Here is a 22,216-nt window from a genome sequence, read left to right on the forward strand (position 1 = left end):
CGTCTTTCTCACCAGGATTCATCAAACTAGCGTGAATGAAGCTAAATGCTACTACAAGTATGTTTTTGATGATGGAACAATGTTAGAACATGGTTAAAGGCTCAAAAAGGTCACAATATTATGCGTCTTTACTTGAAATGAACTTACAATAATGAAAAATAAGTTCTGTTACCAAACCTGGTCAAAAAATTAGTCTCAATTTAGTATTTCTAGTTGTTGTTTTCCAGTGTAGTTGGACTTGAGGATTTGAAACATGTTAAACTTATGAATTTGGTTAGATCGCAAGTGGCTTAAACAAATTGCCATGGACACAAATTGACAGATTCATTCTCATTTTCTGAAATTATACTCCCCAATTCTCCATCCGACTTTATGCTTCGACCCAAGAAAACCCCTAGAACCAAGTCCGTTCTCCTCGCGCATTATTCATCTTTTTACCATAACACGCACCCCTCAGGATTCAAAGTTTCTGAGCAACTTTTTAAAATCCCTACCTCAGCTTCGAATCCGAATACTACATCGTCAGAAACGCAAGTATTCTTCAGATTTATTTTCTGCAAGCTTGTGCCGGCAGTACTTTGATGTGTATCTAATTTCCACCAGAGGAAAGCGAACTCTACATCACTGCTAGACGTATGCAGCTATTTACCAGTGCCGTATTTGTTTGTCTCTTCTTCCCCAAAAGCGCCGCGGTAACAGATCCAGAGTAAACTCCATTATTTACTGCACTTGTACACAGAAACACAGACGCAGGTAAAAGCCGAGCAGGAATAAATCAAGGAGTCAGACGGCGGAGGGGAACACTTGGCGTCCTCATTAGCGCCGGTGCTACGAGAGCGGCTGCTATGCCCGGGCCAGGCTGTGCCGAGGCTGTGCCCGGGTCAGGCTGGGGCATAATCAAAGCGCGTCGTTACAGCAGGAATGCCCCCCCAAGCAGTGACTGGCAGGAGATGACCAGAAGGGGCAAAATAAGTGAAACGAGGAGTCCGAAATCCAGAGAGGGCAGAGGAATGTGCAACGTGCCCTTGACGGTTCAGACTGAGAAACTGTTAACAAAGAAGCGAGCATAATAACAAGGTTTGAAACGGAAATAATAGTAAAAAACGTAAAGAGCACAAGTTTGTGTTGCTACGTTTTATGGTAACGAGACAGTGGACTCAGATTTGGCGTTATTGTCAAGAGCAGGGGTGGGCAATTATTTTCCTCTGAGGGCCATATATCTATATATATTAAATATCAAATAAAATATCACTTTTCTGTCAATATAGGCTATTTAATCTATTATTTAATTAATTTCATGTCATCTTTTTTTAAGGATAAAAGTGCAGATAGATGTTAAAGACAGTTAAAAAATAGAAACTAAAATCTTTCTAGGGGACGAATTAAAACATGCCGAGGGCAAAATAAAATTTAAAATTTTTTTTAGATATTGCTTGGCATGTTTGGCGGGCCGGATTATAAAGACAAATGGGCCACATGTGGCCCGCGTGCCGTAGTTTGCCCAGGTCTGGTCTAGAGGATCAGAACCAGAGAAAACACTTCGGTTCAGGCTGAAGAGTTTTGGAAAACATAGAATCTAAATGCATTTTTTCTGTAAGTATTTTTGGTTTGATAGTAGGATTCTGTTCATCGTTTTAACAAAAATATGAACTCCTAAACTAAAAAAGAATCAAATGCACTTCACAACTTCCTGTATTAACGCAGCATTTTTTTTTACCTTCCTCTCGCAGAAACCTCCAAATATTTTAACAATAATAATGCCTTGAACTTGACGGGTTCGTCCAGACTTTCAATGCGCTCAGTTTACAGTAGATGAAGTGTCTTGCTTTAGGACACAACAACAACAACGACGATATGTTCTGATCAGAGCACATGCAGGGGCAAAACAGAACTCAAGTCAAAGTAAAAGTATCACTTCTCACACAATCCAGCTCAGTAAAAGTATGTGAATGGAACTTTTAGAGTATTTCACACTGATTTCATGAACTGTTCAAGCATCAAATGTAGTGATCTCGTTAAAGAATTGTGCAGATTTTTTGGTCAAAGGAAGCGGCAGATCAAAGACTTAAAGAATATTTTTATTCCTTCAACATCTTTGGGCCGGATTTCACGGTCAACGTTTAACTTTTCTATCCAGTTCCAAATGTAGAGGAGCAGAAAGAACAGAAACCTGATCTCCAACGTAGTTAAGTAAAAGTCAAAAGTATGCCATGTCGGATGTAGTTAAGTAAAGTACAGATTTTGACGTTTGAAGTGTGTTTGAAGATATCACAGAAGAGGAATACAGCATTTTCCTTTCTTAATCCTCCCTAGAACGCTAGCGAGAAAACAAAAAAGATGAATCGATTCAGAGAGAAGGAGAAAAAGAAGAGAAACAAATATCTGTGAGTGAAAACAATGCCGAGGACGAGGTCAGAGAAGAAGATGACAGAAGAACACACGCGTTTTGCCTCAGAAACACAGCGTAGCCATGACGGCGAAGAGAAGACGGAGAAAAAAAAGGAGGCTCATGACAAAGAAAGACGAGATAAAACAAACGGAGCGCGTGTGAAGACGACGGGGAGAGCTGCTTTGTAGTGAGAGTTTGAAAGCGGCGCTCGGGTACAAGGGGCGGATCCGGATCACTCACGTTTCAAAAGAGCCTTCGCCGAACGCGCTTTAATCTCGTGACAAGGAAACAAACTGCAGCTGATGTCGAACATGCTCCTCTGCGCCCGGCCTCGGCGCTAATCGCTCTAATGGAGATTCAGGTCAAAAACACGCTTTGTCTTTCCCTTTGAGGTGTTATCGTGGTCAAACGATGCCAGTCAACAACTGATTTATATCCTCATTTGTGGGTTTCAGCCTCCGGTTCGTTGGCGGTTTCGGTCGCGCGTTCGTTTTGGGTATTTCGAGGACGTCGCCGTACGTTGTAGCTCATCTCCGCGGTCCGATAGAAACGAGCAAATCTCACTGACGATGGAGAGGGGCGATGCGTCGAGAAGGCAGAGGTTTTTGGGGTTTGATCTTCGTCTACTGCGGGCGAGTCATCGACGGCACTGAAAAGCACCGGAAACTTGCCACGACTAACATTGGCGGACGCAGACGTTTACGCTCTCAAGGCATTCAAGAGCACGGTGACGCTTTTGATCCAGGACAGTGACATTAAGACTGAAAGCAGACTAAGTAGGCAAAACACACAAACACAAATCAAGGTCTCATCTAGTCCTCACACAGACAAGACACTAAAACACTGTGTCTTTTTTAGTTATCTGGACAATGTTTAGACGTTTGTACTACTACTGAGCGGGTTCAGCTCCACTGTCCATCTCGTCGGATCTCTCCTTCACTGTAGAACTCCTCTAGAATTCTACTTTTTCCCAAGAAGGTTTTGTAGTTTTTCCTGGCCGAGAAGGAGGGTCTAAGGCTGGGGTGTATTTTGAAACCAGTATAGAGCACAAACAACCCAATTGAATTTGAAAGTGAATCCTTCAAAATGTTCCATTTGACATAGTTTCGATGAGCCTCCACACCTTTAATAATACTTGGAACATTAATAATCGGTTGCTATAACATCAACATGCTTGAATTTGTCCAATTTTACAGTAAAAAGTACTACTTTTTGTTGTTTTTACCAAGCTGGAAGGCCTCCAAAAATTGGTCTGAGGGCCGCATTTAGCCCGTGGGCCGTAGTTTGGGCATGCCTGGTCCAAGGACAGGAGAGCTTGGGACATTTGTCTAAGGACACGGGATGCTGGGACATTGCCAAGTCCTTATGAACATTGTTTAATCCGTTTTTTTCACTGTCACCACCTCGAGACAACTTTGGATGCTGGAGGAACTAACACAGACTTGTTAATCTGTTTATTATCATATGATTTCAGCCCAAAGAAGAGAAAATTCTTGGGCTACATTACCTGTTCTGGTCCTGGGTTATTGTGTGTGATATTGTGACCACAGGCTTAGATTATAATCAACATAAAGCAGGAAAGATACAGCACGTGTCTCTTCCATTTACATACAATCAAAGTCAAACCCAGCCTGTTTACTCATATGTATTCTTGTTTTTACTTGTAGGCTTTGTTAGACAGCACGGTGTGAAACGGGGACGAGACATGAAGCGCACATGTGCTGTTCACTCAACCGTCGAGCGGCACGCAACACATATTAATAATCTAAATTGTTAAACATTTAATGCAAGAGTTCGCTTCTGGCTTCGTCAAATGTGAACTACAATTCATCCGGAAACGCAATAAATTATCTGCCATAGTTTAATTACTTTTCCTCTGACCCAAGGCAGAGTCACGGCGCTAACAAGTACTCAACTTCCCAATATAAAAAAAAAAAAAGACAATAAAGCTTGTTTTGGTGTTCTTTACCGTAGTTTTTCTTTTTTTGAGGACTTTTCTAAAGGTCTTTGAAAAGGCAAAAAGACAATCACTTTTAATTACTGACAGTTGTAAAGATGAAAAATGTGAGTAGAAGGAAATGGAGGCGACAGTTTGTCAGGCAATCAAGCCTCAAAAGACTAATGGCACCAATTACAAGCAAATCAGGGTCGGCTGATCTGTGTTATTTATGCAGAATTTGCTTTTAATTTTCCTCTATTCAAATTAGATTTTAGCGTCAGTCACAATCAGCCAACGATTCTCAGAAATGGCACAATTCTCCGCGTCATATTTGCCAATTCTCCAACAGCAATTTATTTCTTTGTTTCACGTTAAAATTCTAATTGACAAATGGCGGCGCGGCCCGAACCCACTGCACCTATTAGAACATTTGGAGTGTCACTTTTGCCGTAATGACAAATTCAACCCAAAGTCATTAGCGGTTCCACATCAATCAAAAGCCTGAGCCTAGCCCGGGCGCCAGAGAAGTTAGCATAATAATGAAGGAGCTACGAGGCTAACCATAAATCCTCCCAGCTCCCATCCCAGCCTACTATCACGTGCATCATTTACTTTAATGTACCTGGTCACTGCGTTTACTGCATAGTGTCCTTGTCTTTTACTTTATATGTTCTTTTTTCTTTCTTTGGGGTTGAGGCTTGAGCCGTTATTTCTGCCAGAGGGGCCCACGTGTTTGTGGGACCCCTGAGTATTAGGCCCACAGATACTTCTTACACTGCGTAATAGTGACATCAAATACATCCACAATCGATCTTTAAAGAAGATGTGCTTTTTCTCTCTCGAGTATTTAGCAATAAACTAATGTTTTCTACATTTTGTTCCTTGTAAACCACAATGAAGATCTTAAACAGCTGAACAGGCATTTCACCACAGCAAGCAGCGGATCTGAGTTTTAATGTATTGTATTTTCCGGAGTAAAAGTCACACCAGCCAAAAAATGTATTATATAGAAGAAAAAAAATGTATAAGTCGCACTGGAGTATGAAATATGGTTGCAAGTGTGAAAATAACAAATAATATCACATATACGTCGCTCCGGAGTATATAAGTATGAATATAAGTCTAAGTCGCACCCCGGCCAAAACTATGAAAAAAGGTGCAACTTATAGTCCGGAAAATTCGGTACTTGTTGAAAAATGGCATTGTGACATTTTTTAACCCTCTGACCTGGAGACTGCACTTTTGGAGTATGTATGTATGTATGTATGTATGTATGTATGTATGTATGTATGTATTTATGAATATATGTATGTATGCAGACATTTTCAGAGCATTCAAGGCTCTAGTGCAGCACAACGCGATTACTCAATTATGCATGAAACATACACGATTAAAAATAAAACTCTGTATGGGGCAATGAGGAGAGACTTCCATCACAGCATGGTTACATAAACTGTATGCTTTGATACTTGGCCAGCAAGATGAATTTTTGTGATGTTTAGAATGCACCTGGCCAGGCTCCCGCTGATGCATTTGGGGTAGAACGGAAGCCAAAAGGTAAAACGCTCAAATTAAGCAAAACTAATACGGTGACGGACGAACGTAAACCGCTTTAAGCTGAAATACGGACTATTTTTATATACATGCAGAGAGAAGCACTTGTGGTTGCTTGTTAAATTCCACTTTAATCAAATATGTGAAGACACAAATGTACTATATCATTATAATGAACATGTCCATTTCCTCTGCGGCCCAGTTAATACTTGCAGCTGCTCAGTATCCCACATAAAAGCATGCAGTTATGTGTGGTTTCATCCTGTACTTCACATCAGTTGGAAGCCCTGGCCTCTAAACCTCCGATGAAGACACTTATGATGCGCTGCATACTTAAATACTGGTCGATGAACACGTTTGTGCCTCTGCCCTCTGTTTTTACGGCTAATGAGTAATGCCATTAAAAGCCCCACTCACAATAAACCAGGCGGCGCAGACGCATTAGCATATTACATCTCTCCCGATGGCGCATTAACCGATCCGTAATATCGTGGTTACCGTGGCGACGACGCACGGTCAAAAGTAGTGCATAAGTGCCAGTTTTTTACCCTCAGAGTCTGGTTTCTGCGTGTTTATGGGCAATGGGTTGTCCTGGCGCAGAGTCCCGGGGGTTATTGATCCGATGCAGGGCGGGCGGGGCTTGGCGGGGGCCCAGGGGTGGGATGCTGGGAAGTTGGAGGCTCCTGCGTGTCCAGAGGTGGTCAGACAACGTGGAACCAAAGCGGCGCCATGATCCGCCGACACGATGGCTTTATAATGGAGTCTCATTTCACTATAAGCTAATGAACGTGCGAGAAACCCGAGCCGTTCCCGATGGACTGTAAAAGGCACAAAGAAACACGGCGGTTTGAGCGGTCGGTGTCGTCGGTCGCATGAGTCAGCTGGGACTTTACGCCAACGAGAGCATTAAGATTACATGCATGCAATAACAGTGTCTGTGTGTTGAAAGCTTTGGGTTCGTGGCGGTAAAAGACCATATTTGGACACGTTCATCGATGTCTGTGGTGATCATTAATATTTGTGTCATCAACTGGTAAAGTGCAATGCAGTTTTTCTCATTGAACTATATCGAACCTTTGTTGAGCTTTGTTTGGAGATTGGCCTCACTTTAATATCACATGTCACTTTAGTCATGCATGGTAATAATACTTGACCTATACCACTGTTTTTGTCAGTTTCGCACTATGAAGGTGCATCAGCTTTTTTGGTGGTTTCTCTGGACATTGGAATGTTCCACTGTAGGGCATTAAACTTATATCCGTTCTGTTGTTCAAAAATACTTACTTTTACATTTACAGTGGATGGATTGTGGTCTGTCTTGTTTTCTATTGGTCGTTTTTCACTCTTTTGATTGATTTTCATCTTCATATCCAGTCCCGTGTCAGTTGGTCAAAGCCTGAAGTGGTTCTCGACCTTTTTTGTCTGGAGGACCCCCTAAGGACTCCCTAAACTGTGTCTCACTCCCCCCAAACTCATGTGTAGCTGATTCTTTGGACACCACTTCTCCCACTTCCCTTCTGTGTTGTTTGACTCTCCTCCCACCTGGGTGTGGCATTTTCAAATCATGCAGCTGAAACATCTGAATCCACTTTCCCCCTCGTTACCTGCAGTACAGGAAGCCCGGTTACTCCTCCACTCCTTGCTGGTTTTGTTTTTGTTTTTTTATATTCTATGTATTTATTTGTATTTATTTTATTTTTTTATATTGAATTGTATTGAATTTAATTAATTAATTTTTTATTCTAGAGGTGTTTTTTAATAAGAGTTTTTTTTCTAACTTATCTGTTTATTTTTTTATTATACTTCTGTGCCTAATCTGTTTCTGTATCTGTGTTGCAACACTGAAATTTCCCCATTGTGGGACAAATAAAAATTATCATTGTATCTTATTATTATCATTTGTTGTTTCACTTTGCGCCTCACCGCTGAAGCAAGTTCCTCGTTTGTGAATCTCGTTGACTCTTTTAATGATATTGACGTCCATAATGTTCCTACACGTCACTATATTTGAATTCATCGTCATATCTTTCAAATGTCGGTGTAATCCCTCATTCGTCCAGGCGTGTTCCATAGTAGAAAAAGCTTCAGTTGTAGTCATCTGGACTCAGTTTGAAAAAGTAGACGTTTCGACTCTCATCCAAGAGTCATTGTCAATAACAGAATTTAGGTCGAGAACTCCGATATTAATACTGTTCTGTGGTAAGACCCGCCCATTGGGAGGGGCCTTCCTGAAGTAGAAAGAGTTGTTGGTTTCAACAGAAACTCCCCCCTTGTATCTACCGAGCTAGCCTATTCAGAATCTTAATGGGCTGTTAAAACCTCTTTGTCTTAGTGAGACCCTGGCTCAACCACCCTGAGTACCTGATTAGCATTTGAATTCCCTGGTCCTTTACCTTTCCAGGGGTTCAGTAACCCGATGTCCGTAATGCCCTCTCAGCCTGTGGTTACCCCGCTTGGGCTCTCAACAGAGTGAAGAGAACCAAGAAGCAGGACAAAAGGGAAACTGAACAGAGAAGGAAGGGTGTTTCTATCCCTTATGTGTCTGGCCTGTCGGAAAAACTGCAGAGAATTTTTAGACAACACGAAGTCCCTGTTTATTTTAAACCAGGCAACACTTTAAGACAAAAACTGGTTCACCCTAAGGACAAATTGCCGACTCAAAAACAGAGCAATGTAGTTTATTCGATCCAATGCAGTGAAGAAAGCTGTAAAGAACGTTACATAGGTGAGACGAAACAGCCTCTACACAAGAGGCTTTATCAGCACAGAAGAAATACTAGTTCAGGTCCACAGAGTGCCGTGCATCTCCATCTTGAAGCCTCTAATCACTCGTTTGAAGACGGTGAGGTGAAGGTTTTAAGCAGGGAGAAAAGATGGTTTGAAAGAGGAGTCAAGGAAGCTATTTTTGTTAAAAAAGAAAGACCTTCTTTAAACAGAAATGGAGGGCTTAGGTTTAATCTTCCTGTTATCTATAATGGGTTACTGAACCCCTGGAAAGGTAAAGGACCAGGGAATTCAAATGCTAATCAGGTACTCAGGGTGGTTGAGCCAGGGTCTCACTAAGACAAAGAGGTTTTAACAGCCCATTAAGATTCTGAATAGGCTAGCTCGGTAGATACAAGGGGGGAGTTTCTGTTGAAACCAACAACTCTTTCTACTTCAGGAAGGCCCCTCCCAATGGGCGGGTCTTACCACAGAACAGTATTAATATCGGAGTTCTCGACCTAAATTCTGTTATTGACAATGACTCTTGGATGAGAGTCGAAACGTCTACTTTTTCAAACTGAGTCCAGATGACTACAACTGAAGCTTTTTCTACTATATCTTTCAAATCTTAAGTAGTTTCCCGCACCGCTGGTTGGGAAACACCGCTACAAACACAAATAATAATAATAATAATAATAACTTTTATTTATATAGCGCTTTTCAGTGACCCAAAGACGCTGAACATAATAAAAAAATAAAAAGGGTTTGTGTCGGTCTGAAACGGAACAAAAAACTCACTTGTAAAACATTCTTTGTGATAATCTAATTGACTTTAATCGAGTATTCACCGCCCCGACCGCGTTCGATACAGGCGCGTGTCAAATCGTCGTGTGACTTTTCTATTTTGAAGTATTTCTGACTTCTCTTCGAGCAGAACGAAGCGGCGAAATGACCCTGACGCAGCCTCGCCCCGTCGCGCTCTCTTCTCGTTTTTGCAGAACCAGCCGCCCAACGTTCGGAGCCATTCAGAGCGAGCCTAATTGTCGGCCCAAAACGGGGGGTCCTCACGCCACGTCAAGGATAATTATGGCTTACAGTTATTATAAAACTATTAGAGAATAGAGGGACATTTTTATCCCCCCCCCCCGATTGGACAAATTGGTTTTCCTTCAATCCTTTTGAGACGTTTTTCATTCGCTAAATCGACTGGACTTCCATTTAGTGATTGAACACCTGCCATAGCAACGCCGGGGTGCCGTCGTCATCAAGGTCGGGTCCGATTCAAAAGTCCAAATAAAAGTGCAGTCTTTGTGTTCACCGCAGGGGGGGGGGACTCGATTGCGGCTCCGCTTTCCGAACACGATGAAGGCGTGAGATGTGGAAATATATTGTCGACGTGTGCGTTTGCGACTCAGCGACCCGCGGCGGTGACGAGAAGGTGACGCTCGCCTTTGTGGTGGGGAAAGTTCAGCATTCAGCTCTTAAAAGACATGTGGTTTAAGAGAAATAATAGCAATTTAAGAGCAAAGAAAGTACGGTAATTCATGTAGTCAAGGGAGAGCTAGTCAGAGGTGGAAATACTTAAGAAAGGTAAAAGTATCATGAGAAAATATCGACTTTTTGAAGATGGAAAAATGTTTCACGCATATTTTGAAAACTTTTCGACTAAATTAACTACTATAAACTAAGTGTCAAATGGAAGGGATAAAGAATTGTGCTTATTTTTGGTCAAAGAGACTGATAATGTATCTAATTATGTTAAGTCTTTAACTCTTCAGGCAGGATGTAACCATGGCCAGGTGGTATGGACGATTTTTTTCAGCAATTTTTTTTATCATATTTCCTCGTGGCGTGGCTAAATCATTTGTCCTGCCACGTATCAATCATAAAACGCACCTACCGCTCACCTGCAGCCGCGTCAGGCTCGTCCCCACATTTCCGCAAGCCTAAGCGCATGGATCTATCATAATATAGTTCCCTCAGTGTACAGGGCAAAATGAAGACGGAGAAAGACAGTTCGAGCTGACTCAGAAGTGGACAGAAATCTACGGGAGACGAGAGATGTGATGCGCTCCGTTGCGCTAATAAACAAACGCACGTGTGTGTTGTATCAGTCCGCACGGGGGAGTGCACATGCGCACTTCCACCTGCGTTCTCAAATCACCGAAAAATCGTCTATGCCGCCTTTAAGGCGCTCCCAAACCCTAAATACTTATCTTCAAATGCAAAATGTACCGATACCATGGTAATGTTACTTTTGTACTTTACTTGTTATGTTAAACCACTTCAGATTTGTGCTTTTTTTTTAGATTGGCAGTGTCATGTCCTTGGGCAAGACACTTCATATGGCTTTAGTTCACATGCTGTACTTTTTAAATGATACTGTTATCCACAAGTTTGTAGTGTCTTCCTTTATACCAGAGGAACCCCCAAAATAACTATGAAACAAAATCAGGACCACCACAGCATTTTCAAGATTTAAACCACTTATAAATGAAATAAATACAATTACACTTATTTGTGTCATTTAATGTGCTATTTGACCCAATTGCACAACCGTTTTCAATTAAAAGAGAGATTAAATACAGTGTATTTGAGTTAACATTACATCTTAAAGTCATCTCCCAGCTCATGGAGGGTCCCGACCCCGAAATCTTTCTACAAATGAGTGGTATGTTCTACAAATCCCAGACGAGCCCTGAAATGTGCCCTTTAAAAATAAACTGTATATATGCTTTAACCTGTTGGCATTTCCATCTCGTTCTCTAATGGAAGAACAAAACACAGCAGTTGATCTACAGGAAGCTCGGGGTGATTATCCAGTTTGTATAATGTAATATTAGCACAATTACACGGCCTATACGTATGTTTTCCTCAACTAAATGTGATTATTCCTGTGGGAAAACGTAATGCGGGGGAGTCTTTCCGCACAGACGCTGATAAAAACCGAAATCCTTCCCCACACGGCGAGTAAAGTGGAGCAGCGTGGGGGTCCGCGGAGGGCAGGGCTGTAGGTGACGGACGGGGATAATTGAAGCAGCTCCAGACGCGCAGGAAAAAGACATTTCATTTACTCTAAACGCCCAAAGGTGGGTCAGCGCTGCCCACGAGCTCTTTAAGCGGCGAGAGCAAACATGAGAAGTCTTTTCAGAGTATATTTTATTAGATTTAAATCGTACGTGTCTTCTTACTGTGAGTGGGGTTTCTCTCCACAGATCTGACTCATAACTTCTATGGCGATACATACCGTATTTTCAGCACTGTAAGGAGCACTGGATTATAAGGCGCACTGTCAATGAATGGTCTATTTTCCATCATTTTTTTCATATATAAGGCGCATTAAGCGAGAAAAAAAAACGTGTACCACACAAAATCGCTTCGAGGTCAGTAAGCACGACCAGAATTACCGTATTGTCTGGACGCACCAGAGTATAAGTCGCACCAGCCAAAAAATGCATAATAGAGAAGAAAAATACATATATAAGTCGCACTGGAGTGTGAAATGTGGTTGGAAGTGTGAAAATAACAAATAATATCACATATAAGCCCAGTGACGCTAACTTTATTTGTTCAGCCGACAAACTTGGCAAAACAAAGCTAGTCCACGTTAGCATCGACTGTTTCCTGTTTATCAACGCACGGCACCCGCGTTAAGACCGACAAACTTAGCGAAAAAAAGCTAGTCCACGTTAGCATCGACTGTTTCCTGTTTATCAACGCACGGCACCCGCGTTAAGACCGACAAACTTACCGAAACAAAGCTAGTCCACGTTAGCATTGACCGTTTCCTGTTTATCGACGCACGGCACTCGCATTAAGACTGAAATACTAAGCGAAACAAAGCTAGTCCATGTTAGCATCGACCGCTTCCTGTTTATCGACGGACAGCACTCACGTTAAGACCGACAAAAATATATATTACCTGCGCACAATGCATCTAAAACGATCCAAACCCGACACATTTTGTAAAGAGAAAATGTAGAAACGCAGAAAAGGGAAATAAAAGCTGACAATAAACCGGAAGCTGTTTCTTGTTTACTCGAGCTTTAGCCTTTTAGCCACGAACTTGGATTTACTCAAGGTCTTTTTATGAATGGCTGAGATGGTTTTATGAAGAAACAGTCTTAAACGAGTCTTAGCATGGAAACGCTGAGGGCCATTAACAGAAGTGTCTCGAGACGGTCCACTTTGGACCGTCTCGAGACGGTTAGGGCCAGTTGAAACGTGCGCCACTAAGTCCCTCAGTTGTGAGTTTATGATATTCATAGGTTTGCCAGGATACATTATTAAGTGAGAATTTGATACTAAAAGAGAACACCAAAGGCTTTTTTCAGTGAAGCTTTTGTGCTTCCGTTTCTGCTTAGCTCAGTTAAGTTACTTTAGCCTTTCAAGACGTTCTCGTCAGCAAAGTTCACTCGTCAAACTAGTTAAAATTCAGGAGGAGAAGTCTTGCTCTGCTGCGGAGCTGTTACAGAGAGACGTTCGCAGTATGTGGCAAAAAGTATTCATTATAGTGTGAAAAAAGATTTGATAGGATATATTTAAACCTTTAAACGCTGCTTTGACAATGAAAGACTAATCTTTTTGTACCCAAGATGACAACAGCAGTGCAATAAAGAGACGTTCACGGGCTAATTGGATACTTTAGTTTATCTTTTTTTAAACAAGAAAAAAAACACTTAACATGATAATAAGGCATAGCTGGCATTTTTTCAGCTCAAGTGGGGTTGCCTCTCCACAGATCGGACCTGTCACTTGGCTTTATGGCTTTACCTGGTTGTCAAATAGATGTAAATAGATAACGTTTTATGCCATTCTGTGGAACATTCAAAAAGCAGAAAAGACTAGAACGTGGCTGACCCTCAATGAGAAAAGAGAATTAACTTCCAGGAGAGTCCAGGCATAAACATGGTTAGAAACTGAACTGAAAGCTGTGTCTGTTTTGAATCAAGGTTTTAGTGACTAAGCTTATTATGCAGCTTGAAAAAGTCGTACCTGCATTTGAGGTGACAATTCCGTTCCGTCCTTGCTGCAACTTTTTAAAAACAGGTCAAACTTTTCAAACTTAGTTATAAATAAAGTTAGAAAATTGACTTCAGTCAGAAGCCGACATTGTGCTCGCGGCCTGACGCCGCAGAGTCCCGATCTCATTTCTCTTCTAAATAAATAAGTCTGTTATGGCAAACGAAGCATAAACCACAGCAGTGTTCACAGATTAGCTCCATGTGCAGCAGATCTCAGAGGATTCTCTGAGAATCAGACTGTTGAGCTCTGAAGTCCAAAAGAGAGAAACTGAGGAAAAGGAGCGTATAATGAGTCTCCTTATGTTTGTGGTTTAGAATGACAGAGAGACACATGAGGACGATACTACTACTACTACTACTACTACTACTACTACTACTACTACTACTACTACTACTACTACTACTACTAAAATAACTAAAACAACAACTACAGCAACTACTACAACAACAACTACTACAACAACAACTACAGCAACTACTACAACAACTACAACAACAACTACTACAACAACAACTACAGCAACTACTACAACAACTACAACAACAACTACTACAACAACAACTACAGCAACTACTACAACAACAACTACTACAACAACAACTACTACAACAACAACTACAGCAACAACTACTACAACAACAACTACAGCAACTACTACAACAACTACTACAACAACAACTACTACAACAACAACTACAGCAACTACTACAACAACTACTACAACAACAACTACTACAACAACAACTACAGCAACTACTACAACAACTACTACAACAACAACTACTACAACAACAACTACAGCAACTACTACAACAACTACTACAACAACAACTACAGCAACTACTACAACAATAACTACTACTACTACTACCACCACAACAACAACTACAGCAACTACTACAACAACAACAACAACTACAGCAACTACTACAACAACTACTACAACAACAACTACAGCAACTACTACAACAATAACTACTACTACTACTACCACCACAACAACAACTACAGCAACTACTACAGCAACTACTACAACAACAACAACAACTACAGCAACTACTACAGCAACTACTACAACAACAACAACAACTACAGCAACTACTACAGCAACTACTACAACAATAACTACAACAAAAACTATCACAACTACAACAACTGCAACAACTACAACTACTACAACAACAACTACAGCAACTACTACAGCAACTACTACAGCAACTACTACAACAACAACTACTACAACAACAACTACAGCAACTACTACAACAACTACTACAACAACCACTACAACAATAAGTACTACAACAACAATAACAGCAACTACTACAACAACTACTACAACAACTACTACAACTACTACAAAAACAACAACAACAACAACAACAACAACAACTACAACTACTACTACTACTACTACTACAATAACTATCACAACTACAACAACTGCAACAACTACTACAACTACTACTACTATTACTCATTAAATATGCTCTGAGTACCTCTGATGCTTTGGCACGTCATGTTTTAGAACTTAATGAAGTATCTACTGAAAACACACATTACTTTATATCTGCGAGGCATTGCGTCATCGAGATTGGTGTTAGCGCTCCATCTACAGGCAGTCGAAGGAATTACTATAGGGAAAAAAAACATAGATAGCTTGACGTGCTAATGTAAGAAAGCAGTTGTAATGAACACAGTGATGATTTTTGGACTCAAAACAAGCGCAGAAGACAAAACTGAGACATTTTGAGTGTTTTTGGAGGCGTGGCGGGAGAAGCCTTACGAAACCGGATTAATCAAACAAGTGTGAATGAGGCTAAAGACAACTCCAAGTACATTTTTGATGAGGGAACAATGTCATGGCGAAAAAACTAAATTTTACATGCGAATGAACCCACATTTTGGTGATTTTGTTCAATGTATTTTACAGAACAACTTAATTTCACAGGTAAAATATATTGAGCCCATTTAGATCCTAATTGAGCCCATTTAGATCCTTGCTGTCGTGACACATATTCATGTGCAATTACTGTCGGGATCACATGCAATGGTATTTATTTATTTATTTATTTGTCTATGGGAGTTTTTCTTTATTTATAGGAGATCTTCTACTGAAAGTGTTTTTCAGACTTCCTATAAGTGATCTGTTCTTTTCTTCTGTATCTACCTCTGTATCTACCTGCGTTGCACCAATGAAATTTCCCCATGTGGGACAATAAAGGAATATCTTATCTTATCTTATCTAATGTAGATCTAGTTTAGTCCTGTTCTAGTCCTGGTTTAATCTTGATCTATAGGTTTAGATCCCAGTTTAATCCCACTTGTACAAGGCGTGTGCAAGTGCCAACGCAGTCTTATTGTGCAGACGCTGTTTACTTACTCAGCTAAAAGTAGTGCCTGCCTGTTATAAACGTATGATGAAGAATATATTATAAAAATAGGCCGCTGAGTGACGGTCGGAACATTCTGTCCTTTACGCGTGACTTTGCTGTTTGTTTCTATGGAGACGGAAAAATATGATCTCCCAGGTATTTCTAATTAACATTTTCAACAAAGACTTCTGGAGATAATTATATAAGTTTTGCTTTTATTGGGAAGTGGAAAACAGGGAGATTTGCTATATTTGCAGAGCTGTACCACAACTTCCTTTTTTAAACGTTGTATTTAATGAGACTCCAAACATTAAACATATTTTCAAACATAAATGATGCTTTAAATTAATTTTGATTTGACTAATGACTTGTTAATGGATTTATCACAAATGTACCTCCGTGATACTCTGCAGTGTGTCTTTGCTGTATCATCTCGACTCTATTTCACCTTTTACTGCATTAAGTCTTTCTGTGTTTGATGTCCATCATTATCGGCCCGGAGACGGCGAGTGGAAATCTAATCATTCCCGTTCCCTTGTCCTCCAGCCTCAAAGGTTAATCACTGTCCGAGCGGCTCGTCCTGTCCAGTCCACTGCGCAGATCCACTCTTTGTGTCCAGATCCAGGAACAAGCTGATTTGAACAAGAATAAAGCCTGTGGAGCTTCAGTTATGATGGATTTTCTACCCTTAATTTAACATTCACAAGTACATTTAACGGTTTGGACTTTAAATATATGTTTTCACCTCCATATTCCACAAGAAAAGGCTCAAAATGCAATTATAAATGTCAAAACTACCGTATTTTCCAGTCGCACCAGCCAAAAAATGCAAAATAGAGAAGAAAAAAATATATATCGCATTGTTGGGTGGAAATTTATTTGATAAAATCCAAGACCAAGAACAGACATTTAATCTTGAAATGTAGTTTAAAATAATAAGAGATGAGAGAACATGGTGAATAGGTGCACGTATGCTAACGCTAACACCTTCAGCTACATGAGGCACAGACAGAACTGTGGTAAGTGTCTGGTATGTTAACGTAACATATGAACAGTTATTCAGATAACTATAGCATGCTAACAAGTTTACCAAAGCATCAGTTTTACCCCAAATCACTAAATCCACTGAATTCTTCTTCCTCTGTGTCACTTCTAAACAACTCCACAAACTCCAGAGGAAGAGGAAGTGCAGATTCTTCTTCTGCGTCGCTTAGAGCCTAGAGCGCCCTCTTGTGGTTGTCAGTGTGAAAATAATGGATAATATAAGTCACATATAAGTCGCCCTGAAGTCCTACATATGTGATTTTTTTTTTGTATTGATATTTCACATTAGTGTTTTGATTCAAGTTTTAACATCACTTGGAATTTGGGTTTTGGTTGGTAAATCCAAGAGCAATATCCACAAATGTATTCAGTAACAAATTGAAATGCGCTTGACTATACGACATGTATCACTTTAACATTGCTGCTTTCTGAATGTGAAAAAAATAATAATTTACAACTCTGACTGGTTCAACTGTATTGTAGAGTTTGAACAGGCTGTTTTTTGTCACTGCTTATAATGAGCCGTGTTCAGACACACATCTTTTCCTCTGCACACGAGCAATTTGAACACGCTGAGGTGCCGATTCCTGTATTTTGAGTAGAGATAACAGCGTAAACCGAGCCGTGACAAGGGAGTTCATCTCCGGGCCATCTCTGCCACTAAATGCTGTGTTTTTATCAACGCAGAAGCAGGAAGCCAGATCTGCACCAAGAACTGTCCGTGCAAGCGAAATATAACCAACAATGTTCCTTCGCTTTCTTTCCAGTTAAGGACGAAGAAGAATCATGATTTTTATGAGTTTTTAAACCATGTTCTACTGATTGTTCAGGTTTGACTGCTCAGAAACTGCACCCACCCCCCATCTCCGCCCACATATCCGTTCTTACTTGCAACAGTTTGGAAAATATATGCAGGATTTGTGGCGCAGAGTGAAATAAAGCTAGTATTTCATTGTTTTTCACTGTTGTGGCTACAGTTTCATTACTTTCCAGCACAACGGTAAAGTTAAGAAATGTTTATCATCCTTAGCGAAGAGTGCTGGACTTAGCATACAAGCTACAGCAATAAATGCTTCTCCATGTGGTAATATATTCTAACGAGGCTCTTGTGTTAATCGTGGTTGTCAGTTGTGGAAAAACAGCCCCGGTTTTTCATAGAAGGGTTTTTATGTAAAGCTTGTCAGTCAAACCCAGGTTATCAGCGCAGAAAGAGTGGTATGTGGTGTTTTCCTTTCCATAAAATAGTTAGTTTTTTCCCCCTCACATTAATATCCTGCTTCACACGGCCTTCTGTCCCTTCATTTCAGCAGCGACAGAACAGCAAACAGCTCTGTCATTATCCCTTTATTTTCTGTCAGTCTTTGTGACATGCGATCTCTGGACAAAATGGGGCCAATGGAATACGTTTAGTTGAGCATTTATCATCCTTTTTCCTCGGTGTCATTGGCACTCTTTGGAAGACTCTTTGACCAAGTTTTTGCAAAGCATTCGTCTGACTTTGGATCAACTATAGTCACGGCGACAGGGTCAGTGGGTTCAACTGCATTGTGGGGCCGTTCTGTGCAGGGTTTGTATGTTCTCCCTGTGTCTGGGTCCACTCCAGGTGCTCCAGTTCCCCATCAGAGCAAAGCATGCACTAAATAACATCTGTATAATGCATCGACATCTGGAGATATGTCCCTCATGCCGGCGTTGCATCGCGGTCACCCAACGCTCCCCGACAGTTTGTCCAGGCTGAAAGATGAGCAAGTCGGCGCGATGGCGGACAAACAAAGGCAGAGCAGTTTCAGGTTCCTCCCTTGGGGCAGGACTCCCCAAGTGGAGCTCGGAGCGGTATAAACCTCGCACAGAGCAGTATACATTTTGCTCAGTGCAGCATGAATCTATCTCAGAGCAGTATAAATAGCATCTCAGGCCAGTACCTTTGGATTGAAAAGCCACAATGTCAAAAACGGTGTCCAGCTGACTACCTTTAAAACCTTTTCAACTCTAGATAGAAGAGGTAAATGCGTAAAGTGGACAGTTAGGTAAAGTTAAGGCAAGGCAAGTTTATTTGTGGAGCACATTTCATACACAAGGCAATTCAAAGTGCTTCACACAGCAGGAAAAAAATGCATTCAAAGCACAAAGACATTAGAGAAATCACTGTTTTAGCTTAGATTTAAACATTGTCAGAGTAGAACCTGTCTCACATCTTCAGGAAGACTGTTCCAGTCTGGCACCAGCAGGAGGCCGGTCCATGTTTAGTCGTGACTCTGGCACCAGCAGGAGGCCGGTCCATGTTTAGTCCTGACTCTGGCACCAGCAGGAGGCCGGTCCATGTTTAGTCCTGACTCTGGCACCAGCAGGAGGCCGGTCCATGTTTAGTCCTGACTCTGGGCACCAGCAGGAGGCCGGTCCATGTTTAGTCCTGACTCTGGCACCAGCAGGAGGCCGGTCAATGTTTAGTCCTGACTCTGGCACCAGCAGGAGGCCGGTCCATGTTTAGTCCTGACTCTGGCACCAGCAGGAGGCCGGTCCATGTTTAGTCCTGACTCTGGACACCAGCAGGAGGCTGGTCCCTGAGGTCCTCAGAGTCCGATATGGTTCACATGGCACTAACATGTCCGAGCTGTACTTTGGTGCTAGGCCATGGTTCACTGCCCTCTGCATTTTGACCCGTCTTTCTGCTGCTCTTGAGCTCGTCTTGGTCAGGATTACTGCAGCTCAAGGCTTTTTACCTACAGTGCATGTTACGGGCTGTTGGGGGGAAATTGAAGTGCCTGGAGCAAACCCACCCAGACAGGAGCTGACCCTCGCTGTGTGAAATAATACAGCTTCATACTATCCGCCCCATCGACATTCATGAACTAGACCGCTGCCAGATTGAGTCCATCTACCTGCACTTGAGTCCATCTACCTGCAATTAACTCAAGTCTAGATATTTTTTTAAGATAACATCCAGATGATGTTTTTCCTCACCACATCTTTAATCTCAAACACAAAGCTCTTGATGTTCACACCTTTGCACACGGATTTTTTTTTAAATTTATTTTTCCTTTTCCTTTCACCGTCCCACCACCCACCGGCGTCCCTCCCTCTCCTCCCCTCTGGTCTCTCTCGCCGTCACGTCCTACTCCATACTTTCTTCATTTCCTCGCTCTGTCGGGCTGTTTCTTACCGCCGGATTTTTCGCCTTAGCAACAGTAGCTCGAGGAACAGAGCCCAGGGCCTTTGCAATGCTACCGTCACTCTTCTCTTTCCAATGCTTTTTTTGCCTTCTCTCCGCTTGACACCAAAAGCATCTCTGGAAGCAACAGCCGAGCGAAGCCAAGACCAAATCATTTGCTCCACACGGTGTTCAATCATCGTGAAGCAAAAATGCCTCATGTCTAAAAACAACACAGCTGTCTTCAAAGATACTATGTACCCGTTGCACAAGGTAGAAAGTTACTTTGCCCTAGAGACGGACAGTGATACTTTTTGATTTGTTAGAACATCACGAAGATGTGAAATATACAAAGAAATTGCTCTATATATTGCTTTTATGATCAACAAAGGATGACTTCTGGACGAACATGGAATATCCAAGTAACGTATATATACTTTATACATAGTTTGTGTAGTATTGGGTTTGATTTCCAAATGTATTATTTACAAGAACATTTGGTGTTAAAGAACATACGTATGATGTAACTAAGTGTTCTCAGCACACAACGGAAAGATTCTGATTCAGGTTACATTTATTGCCGTTCTTATGCACACATCAGGATGAGATACTGTTTGGCCCAAACCTTCATAGATCTGTAGTAAAAATATCAATAAATAGTCTCAATCAATTTAAAATATAAGTGCCAAGAGCCTATTTCCATCCCTGCAGTCATGCACACATGTCATTATAAAACACATTCCTGCACATCTACACTCTGAGTCTAGGGTCACGTTCGGATTTAACTGACAATTGTCTAAAAATAAGAGTTACATATCTGGAAATTTAAAAGACTAAATAAATCTGTAACAACATCTGCATATTTTCTGTCTTAAATTTGGCCTTTGTGTGGTGGAGCCTGTATGTGGCGGTTTCTCTTGATCCGTCGCAGAGCTCACTAATGGGCAGCCTCATGCTGTGGACCCTGTCACTCCACATGTCCATGACCTAACTATAGACCCTGCCACTGTTTGTAAAGCCACTGCCTGAGGCCTAAAGGCTGGTGTCATTCCACACGTTGGATCCTTCATCTCCAAGAGTTTTCTATTACACTTGTATTCTCTAGATCTCGTTGAGGGTGTCTCCTGATGACTTTGAAATGTGTTGTATAACAATTCTTTATTGGATAAAGAATTGTCTGAGAAGAGACAGATAAATTGAAACAGTAGGGGCCATATTTTGCCCCTGATCTTAGTGCACACATCTCCACACTGGGTGGCAACCATCCCCGAGGGCTCAAAGGCCTGGCACCGAGACTGATGCGGGTCATCGCAGCAGCATCCGCCCCTGTGGCTCTGCTGCTGCCTGCCCTCTTTATGGATCACAAGTCAAGTTTACAGCAGAGATGTGTGGGACTGTGGAGCCGCTTTAGTCTTGGTTTAGTCCAGGCAGACAGGGAAAAAGCCCACGGACAAACATTCTCTTTCCAAGGGTGAAGTGAGCTTGCCTCGTCACGCAAAACCCTTAACGGTGATATAACTAAACCACACTCTGAGGCTCTATTTAAATATAATTTAAATTGCATTTTTAAATTTTGGGAACAAATTAAAACATGGAAAATCATACTATTTTATTGTTCACTTTTTGCCTGTATATGAGGCCATGACTGCAAACATCTCCCACAGGTGGTACTTTTGAATGCCACAGTTCTCAGACATTGGATCAAACACTATCACCACATCTGGACTGGCCCCATCTCACTCCAGCCTCTTTACGCCAGCCTTAAGGACGAGAAGCAGAAGTACGACCGGAATCACCCCCTGGCCACGCCCCCGTTAACACGCCCCCGTTAACACTGGAATCAACCCCTGGCCACGCCTCCGTCAACACTGGAATCACCCTCTGGCCACGCCCCCGTTAACGCTAGAATAACCCCCTGGCCACGCCCCTGTTAACGCTAAGATAGAGGGCAAAATATGGACCTATATGTTCAATCAGGGAAACAGCCGCAGTGGAAGGACAAAATTGTAAAAAAAAAAAAGGTTAAAAAAAAAGGT

At 41.6% G+C, this 22,216-nt stretch overlaps 1 protein-coding gene across 1 annotated transcript in view; it reads right to left on the reverse strand.

The window, feature by feature from the left end:
• Positions 1 to 6,398: 6,398 nt before the first annotated feature.
• Positions 6,399 to 22,216, reverse strand: part of samd12 (sterile alpha motif domain containing 12) — an 89,465-nt gene continuing 73,647 nt past the window's right edge. Inside the window, exons 5-6 of the mRNA XM_072447236.1 lie at positions 21,403 to 21,531; positions 6,399 to 6,700 (exon numbers count right to left, since the gene is read on the reverse strand). Coding sequence (XP_072303337.1) covers positions 6,399 to 6,700; positions 21,403 to 21,531 — 431 coding nt within the window. The remainder of the gene's footprint in view (positions 6,701 to 21,402; positions 21,532 to 22,216) is intronic.

The sequence above is a fragment of the Eucyclogobius newberryi genome, unplaced genomic scaffold (genome assembly GCF_026437365.1).
Source record: "Eucyclogobius newberryi isolate DKJ021-1_F unplaced genomic scaffold, fEucNew1.0.hap1 SCAF_16, whole genome shotgun sequence".
Taxonomy (NCBI): Eukaryota; Metazoa; Chordata; class Actinopteri; order Gobiiformes; family Gobiidae; genus Eucyclogobius; species Eucyclogobius newberryi.